The sequence below is a fragment of the Manduca sexta genome, chromosome 20, assembly GCF_014839805.1.
Source record: "Manduca sexta isolate Smith_Timp_Sample1 chromosome 20, JHU_Msex_v1.0, whole genome shotgun sequence".
Lineage (NCBI taxonomy): Eukaryota > Metazoa > Arthropoda > Insecta > Lepidoptera > Sphingidae > Manduca > Manduca sexta.
The window spans coordinates 11,607,607-11,628,937 of NC_051134.1; the positions used below are offsets into that span (position 1 = coordinate 11,607,607).

Sequence of the window (21,331 nt, forward strand, 5' to 3'; positions counted from 1 at the left end):
TTGGGGTTGTGTTTTTTAGAGGACGCAATTTTATTTTTTTGATGTGTAATGGGGGTCAGTGTAAAGCTAAAACCAAGTTTGTGGGGTCGCCACCCTTGTCCCACGGCCGCCATCTTGAAAATAGGGGTTGAAATGGTTTTTACGATGTATCTCTTAAACTATTTATCTCACAAAAACAAAGTCTGGCTCTGGAGCTTCTGAAACTGACGAAAAACTACTGGAGCTGCTGCTGCGACGACGAACAACATTATCGGTTCGATTGTCCACGTAATAACAATAACACGCAATATGTACGGTAACTTCCGAAACAGTTCGTAAAAAATTGTTTGTGTGAACAATTGCTCCATCTGTGCCAATGCGATTCAGGATCCAAGTAATTCGCGTATGTACAAGCCGACAATCGCGGGTTTGTGTTGTACGTGATGAGAGTACAAAAAGTATTATGAACCTTATAAACACACGTTCTGATGACGTCGCAATGGATATTTCTTAACATTGAATTTCTTAACATTTCGCTTATAACTTTTTTATTTATAGTTCTACGACAAAAAGTTACTGGACCAAAGTTGTAGAGAATTTAATTTGCAACAAAAATGTTTATATTTTTTTTGTCAGATAAATAGTTTAAGAGATACATCGTAAAAACTATTTCAACCCTATTTTAAGATGGCGGCCGTGGGACAACGGTGGCGACCCCACAAACTTGGTTTTAGCTTTACACTGACCCCCACTACACATCAAAAAAATAAAATTGCGTCCTCTAAGGCCTAAAAAATGTAACATTTCAATGGACTAAGAGACGCGCCGGCTGTAAACGATGAGGGAACTGCCAAAGCGCTAGATTTCGCGTAATTACAGTGCTTTCCACAAAAATATATTCTCGCGCTTCTTTAAAATTATAGAGAATGGCGCCTCTACATCTTGTACAGAGATCGAACGTGGTGGCATTTTCATGTCCTATATCATTTTGGTAGGATACTTGTATACGCTTGGATAGTCATAACGACCACCGTATGCTAGGTGTGAAATGTGGTCTAAGCTGGTGTGTCGCGTTCTGGCACCAGCCTGCGTATATCCTGTTACAATCAAGCCATATTTATCGCGCCAGAGGGTTAAACATCTCTTGTTAATCAACACTCTTGTCTTGACACCACACACTTACCTTCAGGTTTAGTTGGATCAATTTGTAGTGTCCGTATAAAAAAATGTGGTTTTGATGAACTTATATGCGGTCATGGAAGTTTGAGGTAAAGTGGGTCTATCGCGTGCGTGCCATCGCATTACCATTGTGGTATCTTTTATTGGTACGCCATTTATCTTTAGGCTAGGTCTCCAGTTGATAGCGCTAAGAAGTAATTTGTGGCAGTTTGGTAATCTTTTATACATTTGGTCTTGTTTAAGAGGAACACTAATGTAATGCCACGATTGCTGGTTTTCAACCTTTTAGCAAGTTATCGAATATTTGCCAACTCGCAGCATATCCTGCATTGGTCGGTTTCTATGAACGATGTGAAGAAATACCGACGGATCCATAGAAAAAATGAAGATGAATCATTAACACAAAACTACAAACGGTGATAAACGAGCTGGTTGGTAATTTACAAAAAAAACATATTATTATTAGTAGGTGTCTGATTGCCGTTTTTCCTGTTTTTAAATACGTCCTTCGGTATTTTTGTTAATTATTAACTTATTGACTGATGTCCGCGGCAAAGGAAAATACATAATAATAAATTATTCTGTTATTTGTCTTTTGTAATAATGCTAGCTTGAAATATTTGCTATATATCTTGTTGAAATACTCGGTACTCTATCTGATTCAAGAATGTTATTATATTAACAATAATGATAAAGTTAAAAGAGTATTTATTACAATATTAGAAGTAATTCTAATTTGGAAAGCCGAAAGGTTATTTTTTATCGTAGCATGTTTATACATTTATTTCCTTATAGCTCTTAAATTACGAACACATGTGATATTTGGGTTTTATCATTCTAATCCTTATTACTTGCATCATAGGTTGGTTTTTGTTGGTCTAATAAAGACCCCTGAATATTAGTTTTTTTTGCAATATCTATAATGGCCGGTGATATTTTATTTATATATTTTATACAACATTTGCAAGTAAATTATTTACCACCAAAAATTTACAGTCGAAACATTAATAAATAAACAAAAAAAAAAACAAAAAACAATTACAAATAATTAATGAATTTACTTTGGTTAAAATCATATTCAGAAACTATATTTGATGATGTCTAGCATTTGCTTATAAAATGCCGTTATATCACTTATATTGTAATTTAACGTCCTTTACTCTTTACATAAGTAAATTCGCAATTTACACCTACAAGACGTAACGTGCCGCTGCAGGCAATTGCAGGCTTTATTTTAGATTTCTAGTCTGTATAGTGTATACTTAGAAGTATGACTTCAGACCAGTATATTTATTTATTTTAATTTTATTTAAAGTCTTGTAGCAGACGAGTTTTGGTATATTCATCGTTCAAACGAAACACATGTACTGATAGGATTATAACTTTGTGAAGGTCACGGTACACATTACTAGTTCCATAGAAATTTGCTAAATAAATTTTATTAACATATTATGTTTTATTTTCGACTTACCTGACAATGCGGTTATTAAAATGAGAAAGTGCGATTTATTTGCGGGCTTCATTGTCGCTTATTCAGCCTGTTTAGCATTCACGATCTCTACACCTACACTATACAATATACATACATTACACACGAAATACCATATAGAACGGGTTAAAAACAGATTGTGAGGTTATCGAGAATTTATCATTAAATACTAATAAGACGATAATTTTAAAACTGGAATGTTACTATAAAATAAGCAAAGAAATTCACAAACGGTTGAAAACAATTTCGAAAATATGAGGTAAGTGATTAACCACGGCGTGGCTGGTTCGTGGCGAGTCGCCGAGCCCGCTCTTCACTTTGCCAGCCGCTGAACTATTTTAGCCATCCTGAAAGCTCGCCGGCCGGCTGCAGCCCCACAATACCACCACCCCACCACCCTTTATGGTGCGATACAGAATGGGGACAGGGAGCGTCCCAGTCCCATAAAGAAAACTGTCTTGTCTTCGCTAATTGAAACAATATTTGTTTTTCCGGGACATTTAACGTGGTCTTTGGAAACATTCGTTTTTCTACATAAATTTGTTTATTACTTATCCTTATTTCGAAAATCCTTGAGAAATTTGCTTTTTAATGTTTAATATTTATTAAATTGTAGACGACAGACATTACGTAGATATTAAGAATGATTTGAACTAGCTTTAACAACACCAATTTGAACCAACTTCCATTGATGCTACATGTATACTCTCGATCCTGCATCACACTACTAAATAAGTGCTGCTCTGGATATTAAGAACTGCTTGCGATTTTCAGCTTTAAAAAAACTACATGGAATTAGAAAACTTACTTATGTTTTGGGGCTAGAATCGAATCCGCGACTTCGCGTTTCACCCCCACGCGCCATTTCGCGCCGCGGCAGCTTGTAGGTATCTATGTATGCTGCGCCATGGACGTCACGTGAACTTTAACATCAACGTATAAAAGCGGGTGACGTAATTAACGACAATTTTAAACAGTTTATTGCAATGGCTCTAACGTACATTTATTTATATGACAAGCCAATTCTCATCTGACCGACAATAAGATTCTAGTCATGGAAATTCACAACATTAATCCGCCACATCTTTATTAACCACTGGCGTGATGTAATATGACAGTAGATACGTCTTTTCGAATATACAAGATATGACACCTAAACGCATCATTAAAATTATCTAAACCAGATCTACCATTACGTTTTATTAAGCTATTAATTCCGACAAAAGCACGATGCCAAATTGCAAGCTAATAACATTTGAACAGCCTTTCTTACTGTCCCAGATGACATCGTCAAGGTTAAAACAGCTAGTAACACGTCGAAACAAACAGAGCTAACACCCCTAATTGGATGGCAGGCGGCCCCGCTGCAAATGTTAGCCCAGAGACAATCATGCCGCGACATTTAGCAGCCAGTATGGCAACGTTACCTTTGCCACCCTTTTTATGGGCCGTTTACTCAAATAGGCTAAGGTTAATGAACCGATTTTCTAATTATGACGTATTGGTAACGTATTTTAGGTATTTAGGAATTAAATTTGGTATATAGTTATTTAGTTGCGTTATAATTTTTATTACTGGTTTTATTTTCATGGTAGTAAAGTCAACATGTTACTGTTACTCGATGAAATCAAAAATTTTCGGTTTAATGACTTGGTGGACGTGGGACAGGTGCTAGTTCTTATATCCAGTGCCAAATCTAGACTTAAACTATGTTATATGTAAATCTATAACGCCTACTAAATTCAGTGTATGGTTGCGATGTCAGGAGAGTTCGCGAATTAACACATTAAGGCGCCGTCGATTGTTTAAAATGAATAGAATTTTCTATTTTCGCTAGATAGGTTGTTTTAACATTTATGATTAAGCACTATACGCGAATCATCATTATCATCATTTGGCCGATCTATTGAGTGATCTTCGAGTTTAAGATTAAATATAATCAGATGATTTTCTAATGTGAAAATTTGTGATGATTTTTATGAGTTTTGCGGACTTTTGTCCCAAGAGGATATTTATGTGGGCGAAGATATGAGCAGAAGCTATTTTATAATGCAATTAATTCAATTTTTTTTTTCATAGAAATCCACACCATACTCTACTCACGCAGCGATAGTCCTTGCAACGTAATATAATAAATAGTATGGAGAGATTACTTTTTTATAACATCTATTTGGTCTGATTAATATGGCAGCGTATGCTTACGATGGACTGGGAGATTCTAGATATGATTCGTAAGTTTTGCAATTTGTGCGAGTTTTTTATATCTTCATCCCGAAGATGTAAATATTTTTTCTAAGGAACTTATTTGAAGAAGTCTCACTCACATGTAAATATAGGAGATAAATGAAATTACAATTTGTAAACATTTTTTTTATTAATAAACAAAAAATGTACATTATTTATTAAATACTACAACTCCATACATACATTATATTGTTTTAACAGGCAGTAGGTACATTCAGTAACAATCGTTTAATATAGCTATTATTTAACACACGCATCGAGATATTATATTGCCCAAATTAAAGTTTTTTAAGCTTCATTAGGCGTTGTTTTAAGATAAAAAATAAAATACAAATGTTTTTAAATGCTTATGTAAAGACATAGCCCGATAAATTCATGATTGTGTTTTAAAATTCATGATCTATCGATTAATATCAGTCGCTGTCTTCATATCGATAGTGAAAATGAACCAATTAGATTAGTTTGTTTGACGGTTTAGCAAGGGATTTATTTTGATTTAATCTCGCGATCGATCCAAAGATAGCGAGTCGGATAGGTTTAAATTTTCGGGTTTATTATAAGGCTATGACTAATAATTAGTATAATTGGATATCTCATTGAACGCTACCATTGCGTTTCGCAAAGCAAAGCTGTAGATAACTGATATAGGCTTTGTCATTTGGAAAAAGTTTATTCCTACGTATTGGGACTTTTTTTAAATATAATTTTACATAAACTTAGTTATTGGAAGATTAAGTAAGGATTAATGAGAAAAGCAAATGTTGCATACAATTGGGAAGAAGAGATAAAAAATCAGGTAAAGATCATAATATTGTATCGTTGTTTGTTTTAATAAAACAAGTCGTTAATTATCTTGTAAACTAGTCATATACATTATACCTATATAAGAATAAATATTGAAATTAAATTTGAACAGAAAAATAATATACTAAAATCGATGCTTGTGTTAAAAATACCATGAAATGCCTTTAAGTGTCCGATAATTTACTGCTATTCTGATATATACTGGTTCAAACATACATTCGCAACACTGTTAGACACTATGATTACAGTTTACAGCGTAACACAAGGAACTACGAGTCGCTAGCGTTTCTCACCCTTCGCATATAATATTCACGATGCAAATCAATTCTATATCCAATAGAACACAACTTGTTTAACGTGGCAGTATCCATGTTACTGATATAATATATATTAAACAAATACATCAACATACGCACACCCACATCGTTTAATTAAAAAATAACAATATGAACTACACACAGAAAACCTAAAGCTAAAATTATTTTAATGTCTAAGACTATTATTATACATACATATTTTACAGATATTTAACTATGATTTGTCTAGAGATGACATATAGCTGCTGACGTCACGCGGTGTGGTTCCACAGAGCGATTCGTGCGTACGTCTATATACGTCTCGAGCTTCGTCGTCATCTGTATCTTTACCATTGAATTTAATATTACAACTGAGAATTTTTAGGCATAATTCCGTTAAGTTGTGATCCCAAAATTTAAAAAAAAGGTAAGCTACGTATCGTAATGCTTTATTAACAGGTGCAGAAAATAATATTAAAAAAATATATTATGTAACTTTGTATATTAAATCACAAAACTAACAAAGCTTCACGGCTTCTTCAACTTCTGCAACACTTAAACGAGGTAAAACAAGATTTTCAAATAATTTACAAAATTTATATGTTGCTGATATTTTATAAAATCGGCCATTGCGTACAATATCCAATGTTATTTTATTTATTAATCCAACATTGTTAATCACCGAAAACATATTTCTGCACTTACTAGCAATATACAAATTACATTCACGTTCAAGTGTAACACAAAACACGTCCTTACATAAACTAAACTGCTAAATTTGAACTGAATAAACTGTAAATAGGCCAGCGGGGTACACCGATGGTCAAGCATTCCGTCGCGTCGCCGTCTCCACATCAAAGCGCTAGACGTCCTCTATACTCACACAAACATTCATAGATATGTCTGTCGTTAATCAAATTATTATGATAAAACTCTACAGTATATCGCAATATACCTCAACAATTCATACACAACTACGAGATCGGAAGTAAAATAATTATAATATATGAATTTTACTATTTCCCTTGATGGCCTGGAAAATAAGATTTACAAAAATATTCATCGTGGTCATTGGCGGTTTTAAACAAATCTAACGTATTAGAAAAAAATAATCAACATTTTCTAAATGGATGATATTAAAAAAAAATGCAAGAAATTGTTGTCAAAATCGCTTTCCCACCAATGACCCAAATACGTACTTAATTAATTAAATTATACACTACTGAGTTAATTAACTTATGTTAGCAGTGCAGACAATAAAATCAGTAGTGTACAATCCGACATATACGTAATATTAAGATAATAAAAAATAAATAATCTAAGAGCAGTCAAACTATAAAAATTATATATAAATATAGGTGTTTTTATTCTTATAAGCATTGTGGAAAGCGTACTTATTGTGAAAAATAGTCTCCTCTCACTAGTCAGTATAAATTAAACCTTGCTGTGTAATATGAATGATCTTAAGTAATACAAAAAGCATTTTACAGTTGATACTGTATTTGTTTTTTTTTCTTTTTCTCCAATTGTAAGTACGCATCACACAAGCAAATGTTATAGTACATGTTAGTGTGCTAAGAGCAGTGATTTTTATATAGTTTGTGCAAAACGACAATAATAATGCCCATATTATAATAGTTTCTATTTCTGAGCATATGTTTACATTGTTTTTACAGTTGATGCTAGCGGTTACAGTAATAATTTCGAATAATTATGCCGTTTATTACGATTACATATTTATATAATGTGTGAAAATGTAATATACACTAAAACAGACATTATGATGATTACATTATTTTCATATGACTGCGACATACGAAAGCTACTGTATATATTTTATTTTATATCGTAGATATTTCATGGTAAGTAGTTGTATGAAATAATAATTATTGAAGCCGACAAAATATTTGTATGACTGAAAATGGAAGTAACGAAAGCAGTCACCGAAGTTGTATTTACAGTTCACGATTACTGCTACAACTATTTCTCACATCGGCTAATTGACTTGAGCATACCGTGGCGTCACAACAGAGGCGGCCTAAGGGGGAGGCCAACCGGGACCATCGCTGGGGCCTCACACGGTGCCTTGGACGACCTTTTTCATGATCTTGCCGACGAAATCGTTAAAACTGGGGAACTTTCTTTGTTCCGCCTAGAGCCTCGCGTCGGTTAAGGCCGCCATTGCGTCTCAACTACCATAGAGTATTGACAATGCATGCGTATGTTAGCGCAGATTTTTATAAACAACTTTAATTCAATAAACTTAGGGTCCAAAACTGCATTCTTGTGTAAAAGTTTGGCCTTTAGATGCGCCTGTTAGCTATGCTATCCTGGTCTACGCTGATTTCAATGCTATATAATTTAACCATAAACCGGTTGATAAATGCCTAGTAAGTTGACCATCTATAGACAGGGGAATGATAATATAATTATTTTTCCTGTGTTAATTTTCCGATAAATAATAAATAAATACACCCAACAGTCACTTAAATAATCTGATCCCACACTAGGATACCCTGTGTCGTGATCTTGAGACGTGAGATTTTGGTCCTACAACACTCACACCTGGAACATAATACATGAATGTTCAAATTACGTTCCCTTGGAAGAATCGAACTCGAGATGTCTCGTTTCAGTGATTATTCCATACACCATAGACATCTTAATTACATTGGACTAACGACGCAATTTATTTTAAACTATTTGAATAATTGTTATTTTGCACTTAATAACGCCCACTTGTTGGCTTTTGGACCAATTTTTTTGGTTGTTTGACTGTGGGGTGAACACCACGAAGGGGTCGCGAAGCATATTCAATATCTACTATGGACGTATATAAATTTCTATCGTCCTTACTTACTGAGAATAGATTTTAAAGAACATTTAATGGGCACTCGCCACCGAAAATTCCGAATTAAACTAAGATTGTTAAACAATCGATTATCTATTCTCGTCGTCGAAATACAATTTAACGCCTAATTGTGATATAAAGCAAAGCGCAAGTATATGGAAGTAATAAAAGTAAAGATAAAATGTGTTTACTAAAAAAAATACATTTTAATTACTCTGAATCGTCATAAGGACATTGATATGGTGAGGTTTTTTAATGATAATTTTAATAAAAAAAACTATAGAAAAATATGTTAAATGTGTGTTCACAAAACCATTGTACAGAATAAGATAAAATCGGTGACAGTATAATGACACGCTAAAGTGTTCGATATAATTAAATATAAATAATCTTATATTAGTGTTCACAAGCTACGTCTCGAAAGTTATGTTTGCCAATGTATTACAAGGAACGGTTTGGTTTACAGCCGTGTTCAATAAATGATCCCAATCTCAATCTTCAATTGGATTCCGAGAATGAACCAATCAAATTGACTCATTTGTGAGCATGTCAAAAATCTTTGTTCTGATTGGTCCATTTTTAAATAGATCGAAAAAGTGATGGGGATAGTTTATTGAACATGGCGATAAGAGGTCAGGGGTTAATTAGTATTTAAGTATATTCCAATAATTAAATAATACATTATTTTATGCAATAATGTATATAGAACAAAAAATATAGCACTGTTTAACTCATTAAGAAAATGAACACTCCGCCCTATTTCTACTGTAATTGTATAATATAGTATTGGCTATTCACACAAAGTTGTGGCGGAGTTATATTAATAATGTCTAGTATGACACTTGTCAATTAATACGACGTACTTGAAGTCAAAAATCGCACGGCATTTTGAATACATGTGTTTCTGCACACAGCCGTGGAAGCCAGCGGTGGTATCGCTGGCAAATTTTGTATGATCGTGATTTTAAAATTAACTCTGTTCGTCTGCAATCAGTTGTCAGACTCGTATAAAACGACACGTCAACAATCCGTCATACCAATATGTTTGCGTCTGTTAGACGTCTTGAGACGTCCCGATTGTTTGTGATGGTGAAATATAAAAAAAAAGTATTATAATCAGAAAAGAATTGAAAATATTTAGTTACAAAACTCGTCACTGTTGCTTTAATCTTGTATCTTTTATTAATACAAAATCATAATTGATACGTTTCGTGACATTTCTATACCTTTGTAGTCCGTATAGCAACGAAATCAATTGACAACAAATCGTTTGATTAAAAAGTACACGGTTCGTTCAAAATAGAATCGAGTTCGAGATAGAGTTCCGTCGGTAGTGGGTGTAGTGATTGCAGTGTACAAGGGCAGGGGCAAGGCTAAGAGTACCACGCGCGGCGTCTAGATGGCGTTGTTGTCGGCGGCGCTGTCGGCGGCGCGGTAGAGCGGGTTGTTGCCGCGGATGGGCAGCGGGTGCGCCTCCGTGTTGAACACCCACTCGTCCAGCGGCAGCAGCGTGTCGTCCGCGAACAGCAGGTACAGGTACTGCAACGTGATTCATTACGTTCAAATTACCAAAATACTTTAGCAATGGTTGGTCTCTCGTATGCGAATCGGTGACGGTAGATATCAATCTCTATTTATATTACCACGGGGCAATGTAATATGAAGATCAATACATTCAGTATAACTACTGAGAATTATAAAAAAAAGTCTGTAGATCATATGATGTTTTATGTAGAGTCAACAACAAAAGTAGTTAAACAAATATAAAATTTCCAATCGCCGCTACACTTTTTCTTCATATCTACAAACATTTTTTCTTAAAATAAATTTCGAGGGTTAACTATTTTAGATAATAAATGAATAATTTGATTGAAGTTAACGTGTATAAACGTTTTGAAATTTTCAATTAGTTCAGCTACTTTTGTGGGGGACTGTACAGTTTGGGGCGATGAAGATCTTACATCATGCACATACTATTGAGATGGGTGCTCGCTTCATCATATAGTGGTATAATTACCTTAAGAGTCTCGGCGAGGAAGAAGCTCTGCTGCACATCATCGCCCTGCGGATTCTTGTGGTACACATTCACAAGGCCCGTGTATCCGCCGTCCACGCGACAGTGCTTCTCAAGTGCCTGGCGAAAGAAGGTAATATTATGGATTTTACTTTATAAATGTTCTTGTATTATAAATGGTATGTTTCGATGTTTGTTAGAAGTAAACGCGGCAACAGCTGAACGGATTTAGATAAAGTTTGGCACACAGATAGATTATGTCCTGGATTAACAAATAGGCAATTTTTTTCCGCAGTAAAAAAACAGACCACACCAAAGCCGCTCTCTATCTCGCAAAGCCTTTATAATATTAAGCAGACTAATTATATTGAATGAATGTTGATTTAATTAGATGGATGTTTTTATACGTGCATGGTGAAGCAACGCCATCCCTCCCTATAGTAAATCAAGTGGCGTTTAAACAGAGAATCTACGGACGTGATATGAATATCCGTCGCCAGTCCACATTATGCCGGCCTGTGGGACATACATAAGTGATAAATACAGGGCCCTTATTCTGTATGTCACTGTAAACGCGTAACGCGACCATGTCGCGTTATCTTCGGGAAATTTTCGTGAAATGGTATTCTGTATGCCAATTTCTATTGTCTTTAACGTGACGCGGTGCGTTACGTGCTTGTTACGCTCTGTGAAAATAACGTGTGGCATAGAGAATAAGGCCCCAGGTGATATGTGTTACCTGTACAGCCTCCCAGCCCCAGTCGCGGTATCGCTGCTGCTTGGTGAGGCGCCACATAATGAAGTAGCTCTCGAAGGTCTCGGGCCGCAGGAGATGCACTTTCTCGTTACTCTTCTGCGCACGCGCCTCCGCCGCGCCACTGAACCTGCACGCAAACATGTTCTTATTAAATGTTTTAATTTAAAAGCGTTTTTATATAATATTATGGCAAACGTTTGTGATAGTATTTGACCACATTTTTCATTGCCAGTTACGAAAAAACGCGCGTTACTGAGTGGGCAATTTATATAAAAAAAATTGATAAAAGTATAAATGCAGTTTTTGACATTGATTACAAATTCTGCATAGTCAAGTGAGGGTGTTTATGTGTGCGCTACATAATTGGCTAGAATTGGGTAGTACCATTGCGAGTCCCTGCTAAATATATTGGTACTTCATGTCTGAGAAAAAACTTCTCAGGAGTTGTGAAGCAGAGTTGCCACTTCACAGCAGCGTACCTGAACGCTTCCGGCCCCAGCTTGGTGTCGGCCTTGTCGTAGCTCTCGTGGCAGGTGTTGGTGAGCTTGTGCGCGACGTCCATGTACCGCTCGGCGAGCGAGTTGTCCAGCGTGGTGGACGCCAGCGCGAACATACCGCCTGGAATCGTCATATTAATATTACTATACTATAAATGTGTCCTTAGAAAATACCATATCCAAGTTGTTTTTGGAGTATAACAGCCTGTTTTTTTTAAAGGGTCACTCATTTGGTGCGATAATAGAGTAGGATTGTCTGAGTGTTGATATAAAAAAGTGCTCTAGGTATTATTTTCACTCTGGAATGGACATTTATGTGGAAGGAACTATTCGCAAAATCTAATAAACTTTAAATAAATTATTGTTAAGCAAATGTTAGTGAGGTCTTTATAAGGAGAATATTTCGTATTAGGTTCGGTGCAAGAATTTCTCGCTTGACAAATTTCCGTTAAAACAGAATAGTGTGTAAATATCGAAGTATATTAACCGCCGTTTTCAACAATCCTAAACGCTTTTCAATTGATCACGAAAATTGACCAATCATACAGGTTTCTAACATGCTTACAAATGCCGTAATCTAATTGGTTTATTTTGAAGATGTAATCATAGGTGGTGCAGAGCGGGTCGTACCGGCGAAGCAGGAGAGGTGGTCCATCTTCTCCTCGACGACGCGTCCGTACTTGAGGTCGGCGAGGTAGGCGAGGCCGCCGGGCGACACGCGCAGCATCTTGTCGAGCGCGGCCTGCATGGCGGCGTCGAACATGGCGCGCGCCTGCTCGTCCGCGCGCCCCGACTGCAGCCACGCCTTCAGCAGGTACTCGTAGAACGAGTCGCCCAGCGCGCCCAGCGAGATGTGCCCTGCACACAGTACACGTACGTCACACACCCACTACACACAATCATTTACAATGACCGATATTGAAATAAAACTCACGCCTTTTAGGGGCCGTTCAAGTATTACGTAACGCAATTTGGGGGGGAGGTTCTTGTAAAACGTTTCGATGCGTTACAGGGGCGGGAGCTGGGTCTCGTATCTACAAAGCGTTGTATAACATTGTTTTTTTTATTTTAAGACAATCACAAAAGTGTTTCAGCGTATTTTGCGTAAAATAATTGTGAATATTGCAAAAAAACTTGTCACTTTAGAGTTACATAACTTTTGTAAACTTTTGTTATGGCGTGTTACACGGTCAAAAATCTTCAAAATTTGCGTTACGTAATACTTGAACGGTCCTTCACCCTCGAAGAGGTTGGTCTCTGCACAAGCGGTACACTCATGTTCCATTATGCGTATTGCGTTCTCTTGATGAGATAGGGGGCGCGCCTATGATCATATCGAAAACAGATTGCAGACTCCAGGCTGATACTGAGTAAAAAAACCCAATATAACTTGCCCGACCCGGGGATCGAACCCGAGAGCTCAGCACTGCAGTCGTACCGTAATACAATTACGCCACCGAGGAATGCTTTTTTGAGTTAAATATTTATTCTTTTTAGCATCCGATATTTCGGAGACTGCAACCGTCATAGTCAGACCTATCCATACGTAGATTAATGAGTTAGACGGTATAGCACTCACTCTGTCCCCACTGCCCGGTGCGTGGGTTGATGAAGTTCGGATACAGGTCACCAGGTTTCTCGATATTGTACAGCACTTCGCGGATCTTCTCTACTTTCTTCCTGTACACTGCAAATATTAATACGCAGCATTAATACAACATAGTAATAATAGAATAAAATTTTACTATTATCACTTAGAAAACAATGCACAATGTTCATTATTAGCCTTATAATCCGTAACCCTACTATAACATAGGTACTAAAGAAGGAAAAAATAAAACGCTAATGAATATGAAATAATAACTACTGAAGTAATTATATATTGTCCCGAAAAATACCGAACAGACTAGAAATCATTTTAATAGATTTAAAATAGTTTTTTCCTTTTTAAATATACTACTACAATAAATATATTAAAAATGTTGAAATTACAAAGATATAAAACTATTTTTCGGATTTAATCGCGGACTTTTATATTTCTAAGTCTAACATTCACGTAAACATAAGAAATCATTGTATTGAATTTTTATAGAGGATACTAATAAATGCCATGTGTTTTTACCGTCGCGTCCAGTGACGTCACTGAGGTACGTGAACTCCAAGTGAAGAGTGCCCAGCTCAGAGAGGATGCTGTTAGGGCCCGCCCAGTGATATTGTCGACTTGCCTGGAAAAATAACATGTTATTTTATTATACATTTATTAAAAAAAAATAGCTAGCTTGAAAACATAACTTAACATTACTATTTTTTTTCAATTGTACATGAAAATAAATGTTAAAGATTGTGATCTCATTTAAAAAAATTGGTAATCTCTCTGTCGAATATTAAAAACTCACTCACTATTACCACTGCAGCATTATAAGTAATATCGAAAAATAAAACTATAATAATTGAATTTCATCCCTCGCCCATGCTCCTTTAATTCGATTTACAAACTGGCGTGTCCGATAAACGATTTTATCAAACGCCCCTATAAAATTACCGAACGACGCTAAACAATTTAATGGGCAGGTTAATTTGTATGTCAAATAAATTTCCCAAACACCCTAAAGGTGTTTGCAATCAGAGCCAGCAACAGGCTACGTATAACACATAGCTAAGGTTGTCACGACGCGGTGTTGTGCGTTCAAGACTAGCTCCTTATTCATAAAAGTTTATCTAAGGACGGTGTATTCCTGTGATAACAAGTCTGTTTCTAGTTGGAATACACTTTTGGCATATTGCTGTTTCGACTTATGTATGAAATGAATATCTAAAAACAGTTTTTTTTTAAGTTAACCAGCAGTTAGTAACTGGTATATACATATAGGTTTTTGACTTTCCTATTCATATTTCAATACCATTTTGCGATATGCAATAACAGATGTTACGAAATAACATAGGTGAGGAGATATTTCTTTACATCGCTTGTACAACATTCGATATGCTCCCGGTGAGGTTTTAGCATTTAGCTAATTTCAACAAGCAGCTTCCCATAAAAGGCAGTGGCTGCCTTGCAAGAGCGAACTGGGTAACCGCCAACAAGCACCTTACCTACGAAAATTTTTACAGAGACCATTATTTTGGTCACCCCCGGAGTCTCACGCCAGGTACGTCCGCTATTGATCATAGCTTACTCGTAGTCTACTATGGCAGCAAGAAATTTGAAATAATTATAGATATATATATTGCGCTGCTTACCTTAGTGGCGGGGTTGATGAGCGAGTAGGGCAGGCCGGTGGGTGTGTCGAAGGCCGGCAGCAGCGCGTCCGCCACCTCCGCCGCCTTGTCCTTGAACACCGTGTCGCCGGTGAGCGCGTAGCACGCGAGCAGGCCGCCCACGAAACGGATCGTCGTCTCGAACACAGACAGCTCTGTGTCCTGAAAATATATACAACATGTTACAAAAAGTACTTTGTTTAGAATGGTGTATCGAATCGAATTCGATAGAAGAAAAATATCTTTTACTCAAAAATTATTAGAACTAAGTAACTAATAGTCATCGTTCGTAAAACAGCCAAGAGAAATGTAATTCAAACCAAAATTATACATCACGCTTATTTGCTTTTCAGGGAGAGGCACAAGTGTATCTCACCGACATTTCAAGTACCGATAGCCTCCATGGAATTGAGGTCAATTCTATTAACATTATTTACCGAACATGATTCTGGACTCCATGGTTAGTACTATGTAGCCGAACATTACTTTGCCCGACCCGGGGATCAAATCTCAATACTACAGTTTTATAGTTATAACAACTACGCCACCATCGATATAATATGAACTACGTACTAGATTTGGCGTTCCGAATATTCACTGTGTTCAAGTGATTTGAACTGATATCTATTCAAACTGACTTAAGTATGGTCAATATTTACAGCTTGTGGTTGTGTAAGGAGGGGCGCTCATAATATAAAAACTCGAGTCTCAGTGTAAACTTGGATTTGAATAAAAAATATTAGTCAAATAAGTAAAATTATTTGTTGTTCAAGTCAATAAATAGGTTATAACAGTGACGTTTTGGTTGCCATTTTAGTTCAGATTTTGAACAAATAGTTTATATAGACGTTCGTGTCTATAGAATATACGTCAATGTACGCCACTAAGAAATAATGTGATATCTACATCTGTCTAATCTTTCGCACTAATTAATGTAGGGAATTAAAAGTAAGTCATTTTCGACAGGTGTCACATAAAATATCCTCTTGTATATGAATGTTGTCCGCCATAGATCTTCATGGATATGATGGCGAGGCACGCAAGGTCATAACTCGAGTACAACAACGAATGACGGTTATAATCGTCGGTGGGTCATTATTTGCGTAGGATTAGAAACAGCACTGTGTGCGGGATTTATTCTTGGCAAATTCTAACGTTATATTTAATATCTTAGTAAAGTTAATTTAAAAATATATTTAAAAAACTAATCAGTGACTAAAGAGAAATCTGAGTAGGTCACTTAAGATATCTGATTTGAGTGTGTTGAAATATTACAGAGACAAGGTCCCTCTTTGTAAATAGTTCCGTTTTTATGGCCCATACAGTTATCTAAAGGTATTGACGTCTTTAATCTTATCAAGATTATATTTCTCCAAAAAAAAAAAAACACTTTAACTTCATAATACAAACTATATTCTGCTAAGTTTAGACTAGCAAATTCTTGGAGCACTATATTCAGAAAAACTTTCAGATGCGTCACATTAGCGGCAATATTTCAATAATTCAGGCTTCAGTATTTGCAAAAGTCCATTACACGTGATTGTTTACTCGGTAAAAATGTTCAATGGTTCACGGGAGTCCATTTCTACAAGTTTCATTCGTTTACTTTCTTTGGGCTTCACTTTTCTTAACATGAGGTGCATTGAAGCCACGTTACCCAGCTCAGATAAAAAAAAATCTTGCTAATTTAACCCTGCTTAACAAATAGTTGTTTTTATAAAATTCATCCGATCACAAGCAAACGCAACACAAAGACAGAGATTAAACAAATGCACAGCAATCGTTTGAAAGTTAGAAAGATAACAATGGAGCGACACCGCCTTGGCCTTTGTTATCGGCCGTTACTAAATACCCGTGGACGGAGCGGGTCAACTTGTTTTGCACTTGTGAGTAGGTACGCGGACGATTTAATTACTAGGAAAATATATGTGTAATTAGATTAAAGTAAATTGAGTAATTGAAGTCACAAAAAAATAAAAAATTATAAGATTTATTTGAATTATGGTTTTCTTTGGTGATACTATAAGCACAACAATTGGTATGTAAGTGTGCAGTGAGTTGTGACTTGTGAGTGATGACTGAGTTGTTTATTGTAACTGGTAAAATATTTCAACTATTTATTATTATTTTCACAATAATTACAGTTCAAATGTAATTATTACAACATTACTTGACACCAATTTATGCTTTGGTCAAGAATAACAACTTACGTAATATTGTTTAGAGTATGAAATTATAATTGCGTTAAAAATATATATATTTATCGCTTAATCTTCATTCATCAGATTTTGAAACTAAATTAACGTACTTGGTAAGTACGAACTGCAAATCTATGCACGTTTTTAGCAAAAATAATATTATTATTATAAATAGATGACCAAATATATTTTATTATTTTAATTTTAATAATATTAAAATGTTAGCGGTTCGGACTTTGGTTAATTATTTTGCGAAATGAGTCGCAAGCCGCAAATCAAGATAGATGCACATTATTCCGCGTGTGAATGAAATAGAGTGCTTTAACTTTTGTTGTCTTTATCAACTTTTTTTTAAATAAACTTCAAGGAGTATTACTTTGTTTTAGATAAAGAAAAAACAATATTTAATTTAAAGTTAAAGTGGTAAAGGGCTTTGAAGTTTTTAATTTGTTCAGCCACTTTCGTGACTACATACGTGGAACGTACGACTGTATGTGTAGGTGTATAAGGTGCTAAGAACAAAAATTCTATCTATCTATCGTCAAGAGACCTAGCTTCTCTCGTACATATCTTATTAGATTATCAGGAAAAATGTATGCACTTTGACGTACTAGAAAAGAAATTACTCACGACATCAGTAATGTGCAAGTGCTCCGCCACCCAGTCGCGGCCCTCGCGGAACTCGTCGTTAAGCCCCATCAGGTACAGCGTGTCCAGTCCGTCCACGATGGTGGCGCCGAGGTCGCCCGCGCCGAATATGCTAGACAGGTGCGCGCGCTTCGATATCGGCTTCAACTCGTTCTTGCCCCACGCGTACAGCTTGTAATTATTCCACGCGTGCCGCATCATCTGCAACGAAAAATAAATCAAACTAAAGCAAATATTTTCCACAAAGAAACCACATTTCACAACTCAAAGCCGGGTGACGTGAACGGGCGGTGTTTTAAAAAACGGCCGTCGCAAAGCTCCCCGCTCGTGAACAAGTTTTAATCTCGGCCGCTCGCAGCAGAGACGGGACACTAATGAAAGGATATCGGACTTTCGTCGAGGCTATTAATTATTATTAGGTCTCGGCAACTTCGCACAGGAACTCGCTCAGTGACTTGGAAAAACTGGCGACTTCGCCAATTACAATTTTAAAAGCGGGGAAAGAGTATTAAAATACGTGAACAAAATAATAATCATAAGGATTAGAGAAGATGTTATTTTCGCGAAGTTTTTAATCAGTTTTTTTTTTCAGTGTTAATGGGCCGCCTAAGTCGAGGTCGTACGTCTATCACTTTGCCAAAAACGTCGAAGTCAACCCAAACCCATCTCAATTAATTTCTATCTTATAGGACGATTACGCTTTATTAATTCCTAAATCGCTATGGACGCTCAGTTCACGATCACTCAGTGACCGATATAATTATGTTTTAAATTTGTCACTCTCCTACAATTTACCTATAGAAAAGCTACGATTAACATAACCGTAACCTTTTCTACAGCAAACTAGCTACAGCCACGGCACGGTAGAGTACAAAGAGAATTGTCCCACACTTGGGTAGGAATAAAGTTTAAAGAAGTATCAAATCAATGAGTTTTCCACATGTTGACCGGAATGTAGGCCCTTTCACTACCGTCGTATCGTATCGTATCAGCCTATAATGTCCCAATGTTGGGCAAAAGCCTCCCCAAGATCCCTCCATGAACCAGTTATTTTTAAATGAATCCATTCGCTACCATAGCATTCTTAATTGTCTAAGGCAAAATGCATTATGTGCTAGAGATTTCTAAACAGAAAAAAGTTAATATGTTGCCAAGAATTTGCGCACTAATCCAATATGACCACGTAAACTTCTCACTTCCTCGCGATAACCTGTAATTTATTACAGCATACCCATGTGACACATGTATTAAAGCTGTTGGTGCGCTACAAAAAATGTACGTGGAATGTAAATTGCCATTAACAGTGCAGGCTTTGATGGACATCTTGTTTACATCCCACATCGACTCGGTATTATAGTAGGCAAGCACGTATAAAATAGTCTGACCTGTCTGACTTGCAAGCGTTTCTCTCTTGTAGAATTGACTTCTAGGTTCACGTCGATACGATTTTCACTGTTTGAAGGAGCGGAGCGGGAATGTCTCGCTCGATGGCTGTCTAGATTTGTTGGATGGTCTATCTTAGCAGCGTACATTAGAACAAACATCGCAGTGGTGACCGTCACGCCGGCGATCACAAAACGCACGTACATACGCATTATTACGAGGTTATTAGAAATTTATCGATTTTCAGATTAATAAATTCGCGTATCGAATATGTTTTATCGATATCACAATGTTTCAGAATAGCGCGGGAACTAATAGCACAATATAAATCTGCGTTTATTTATTGTCTTATTTTATTTACGCGTCCAAAATTATGTATGTGATATGTAAAAAATAAATGTGCGTGCGCATGACCGGCCGCCGCGCCGCGATTTGATCGGCCGATGTGCTAGCTTGTTAAAACCTCGTGTTATCAATACAAATTCCCACCCAGTTTACTAACACGCGACCGCCGCGTTATGTATCGCTATACAACAACACGCGCGGATTAGTCAATGAAGGATTCCGAGCAACATTTGCAAGCATTTAACCTTTAAGGATTACGAATAAGACATTAGACAATAAATTATACTTTGTGCGACGGATATCGATAAAATACATTACATCTAGAGAAGCCTAAACTTTTGAGAATGCTTGAAAAATTATATCATGTAGTTACTGAAGCGAAAGTAGGAAAAAATAGACAAATAGCTAATCGGTCATGAAACTAAGCGTAGGAGAGAATAGGACCTGTACAAGTCAGATAAATGTATTATATATTTATGAATTTACGAAGTGCGAACAATACACTTCGTTACATAAATTGACAGCTAGGTTGGTTTGTATTGATTTGGTATGATTATGCATAAAGAATTCCATCAGTTCTACATAAATATACCGTTCCAAAATTATAAAATATTTTGTTTAATTTTACATAAGAAAATGCAACTTAAACACAGCCATTTCCAAAATGTTACTATTATAATACATTGTGTCATGGATCGCGTACTTGGGTTGTAAACCATACAATATTTTCAGCTCCAGTTTAAAAGTACACTCGACTTGCCAGGATTGGAATTTGTAGGTACAAGACGGCAGTGATAGGCTCGCCTGCTATCATTCGATAATTTATTTTATTTTAATAAAATTAAGACGCAAAACAGATTACAATCAAAATTAAAGCTAATTATAAAATATACATGCATAAAAACTAGATAATTTATGATTACTATTAATCTGAAAATCGATAATACGGATAATATATCATATACCTAAGTTAAGTATTGCGGGTGAGTTAGCTGCGTCTCTTATTTGCCTTCAAAGTCAATTCGTATTCTTATAATAGGTACATAGGTATAAATATTGCTATTGTCAATACCCAGTTGATTTCTAAGAAACCGCGCATGCAGGATATTTTGTGAAAACAATATTTATGTGTGGTGCGATAAGTGATGACCCGTAACATAGTATGAAGAAATTTATCGGGCAAATAATATTTAAAACAATGACGGTAGAATAAATGCAATACCTATAACATTTATTGAATCTCCATCCCCATAAAAGTCCCAGGCGCATAGGATGTGTCATAAGTTTTGTAAAATATGATCATGTTATTTTTCGTGTGTTTGGAGATAGTATAAGTATTAAGAAGTCGGATTAAATTAATAATTCTGCTTAATTATATGGCCCACTAAA

At 36.0% G+C, this 21,331-nt stretch overlaps 2 protein-coding genes across 2 annotated transcripts in view; both read right to left on the reverse strand.

The window, feature by feature from the left end:
* Positions 1-3,663, reverse strand: part of LOC115448216 (xaa-Pro aminopeptidase 1) — a 46,460-nt gene extending 42,797 nt beyond the window's left edge. The window contains exon 1 of the mRNA XM_030175570.2: positions 2,630-3,663. Within this exon, the coding sequence (XP_030031430.1) occupies positions 2,630-2,681 (52 nt within the window). The 5' untranslated portion in view covers positions 2,682-3,663. The remainder of the gene's footprint in view (positions 1-2,629) is intronic.
* A 1,339-nt stretch (positions 3,664-5,002) lies between these two features.
* LOC115448215 (mannosyl-oligosaccharide 1,2-alpha-mannosidase IA) overlaps positions 5,003-21,331 on the reverse strand; it is a 102,063-nt gene continuing 85,734 nt past the window's right edge. Inside the window, exons 2-10 of the mRNA XM_030175568.2 lie at positions 18,197-18,415; positions 15,351-15,530; positions 14,233-14,335; positions 13,690-13,797; positions 12,741-12,968; positions 12,093-12,231; positions 11,596-11,740; positions 10,860-10,976; positions 5,003-10,381 (exon numbers count right to left, since the gene is read on the reverse strand). Coding sequence (XP_030031428.1) covers positions 10,238-10,381; positions 10,860-10,976; positions 11,596-11,740; positions 12,093-12,231; positions 12,741-12,968; positions 13,690-13,797; positions 14,233-14,335; positions 15,351-15,530; positions 18,197-18,415 — 1,383 coding nt within the window. The 3' untranslated portion in view covers positions 5,003-10,237. The remainder of the gene's footprint in view (positions 10,382-10,859; positions 10,977-11,595; positions 11,741-12,092; positions 12,232-12,740; positions 12,969-13,689; positions 13,798-14,232; positions 14,336-15,350; positions 15,531-18,196; positions 18,416-21,331) is intronic.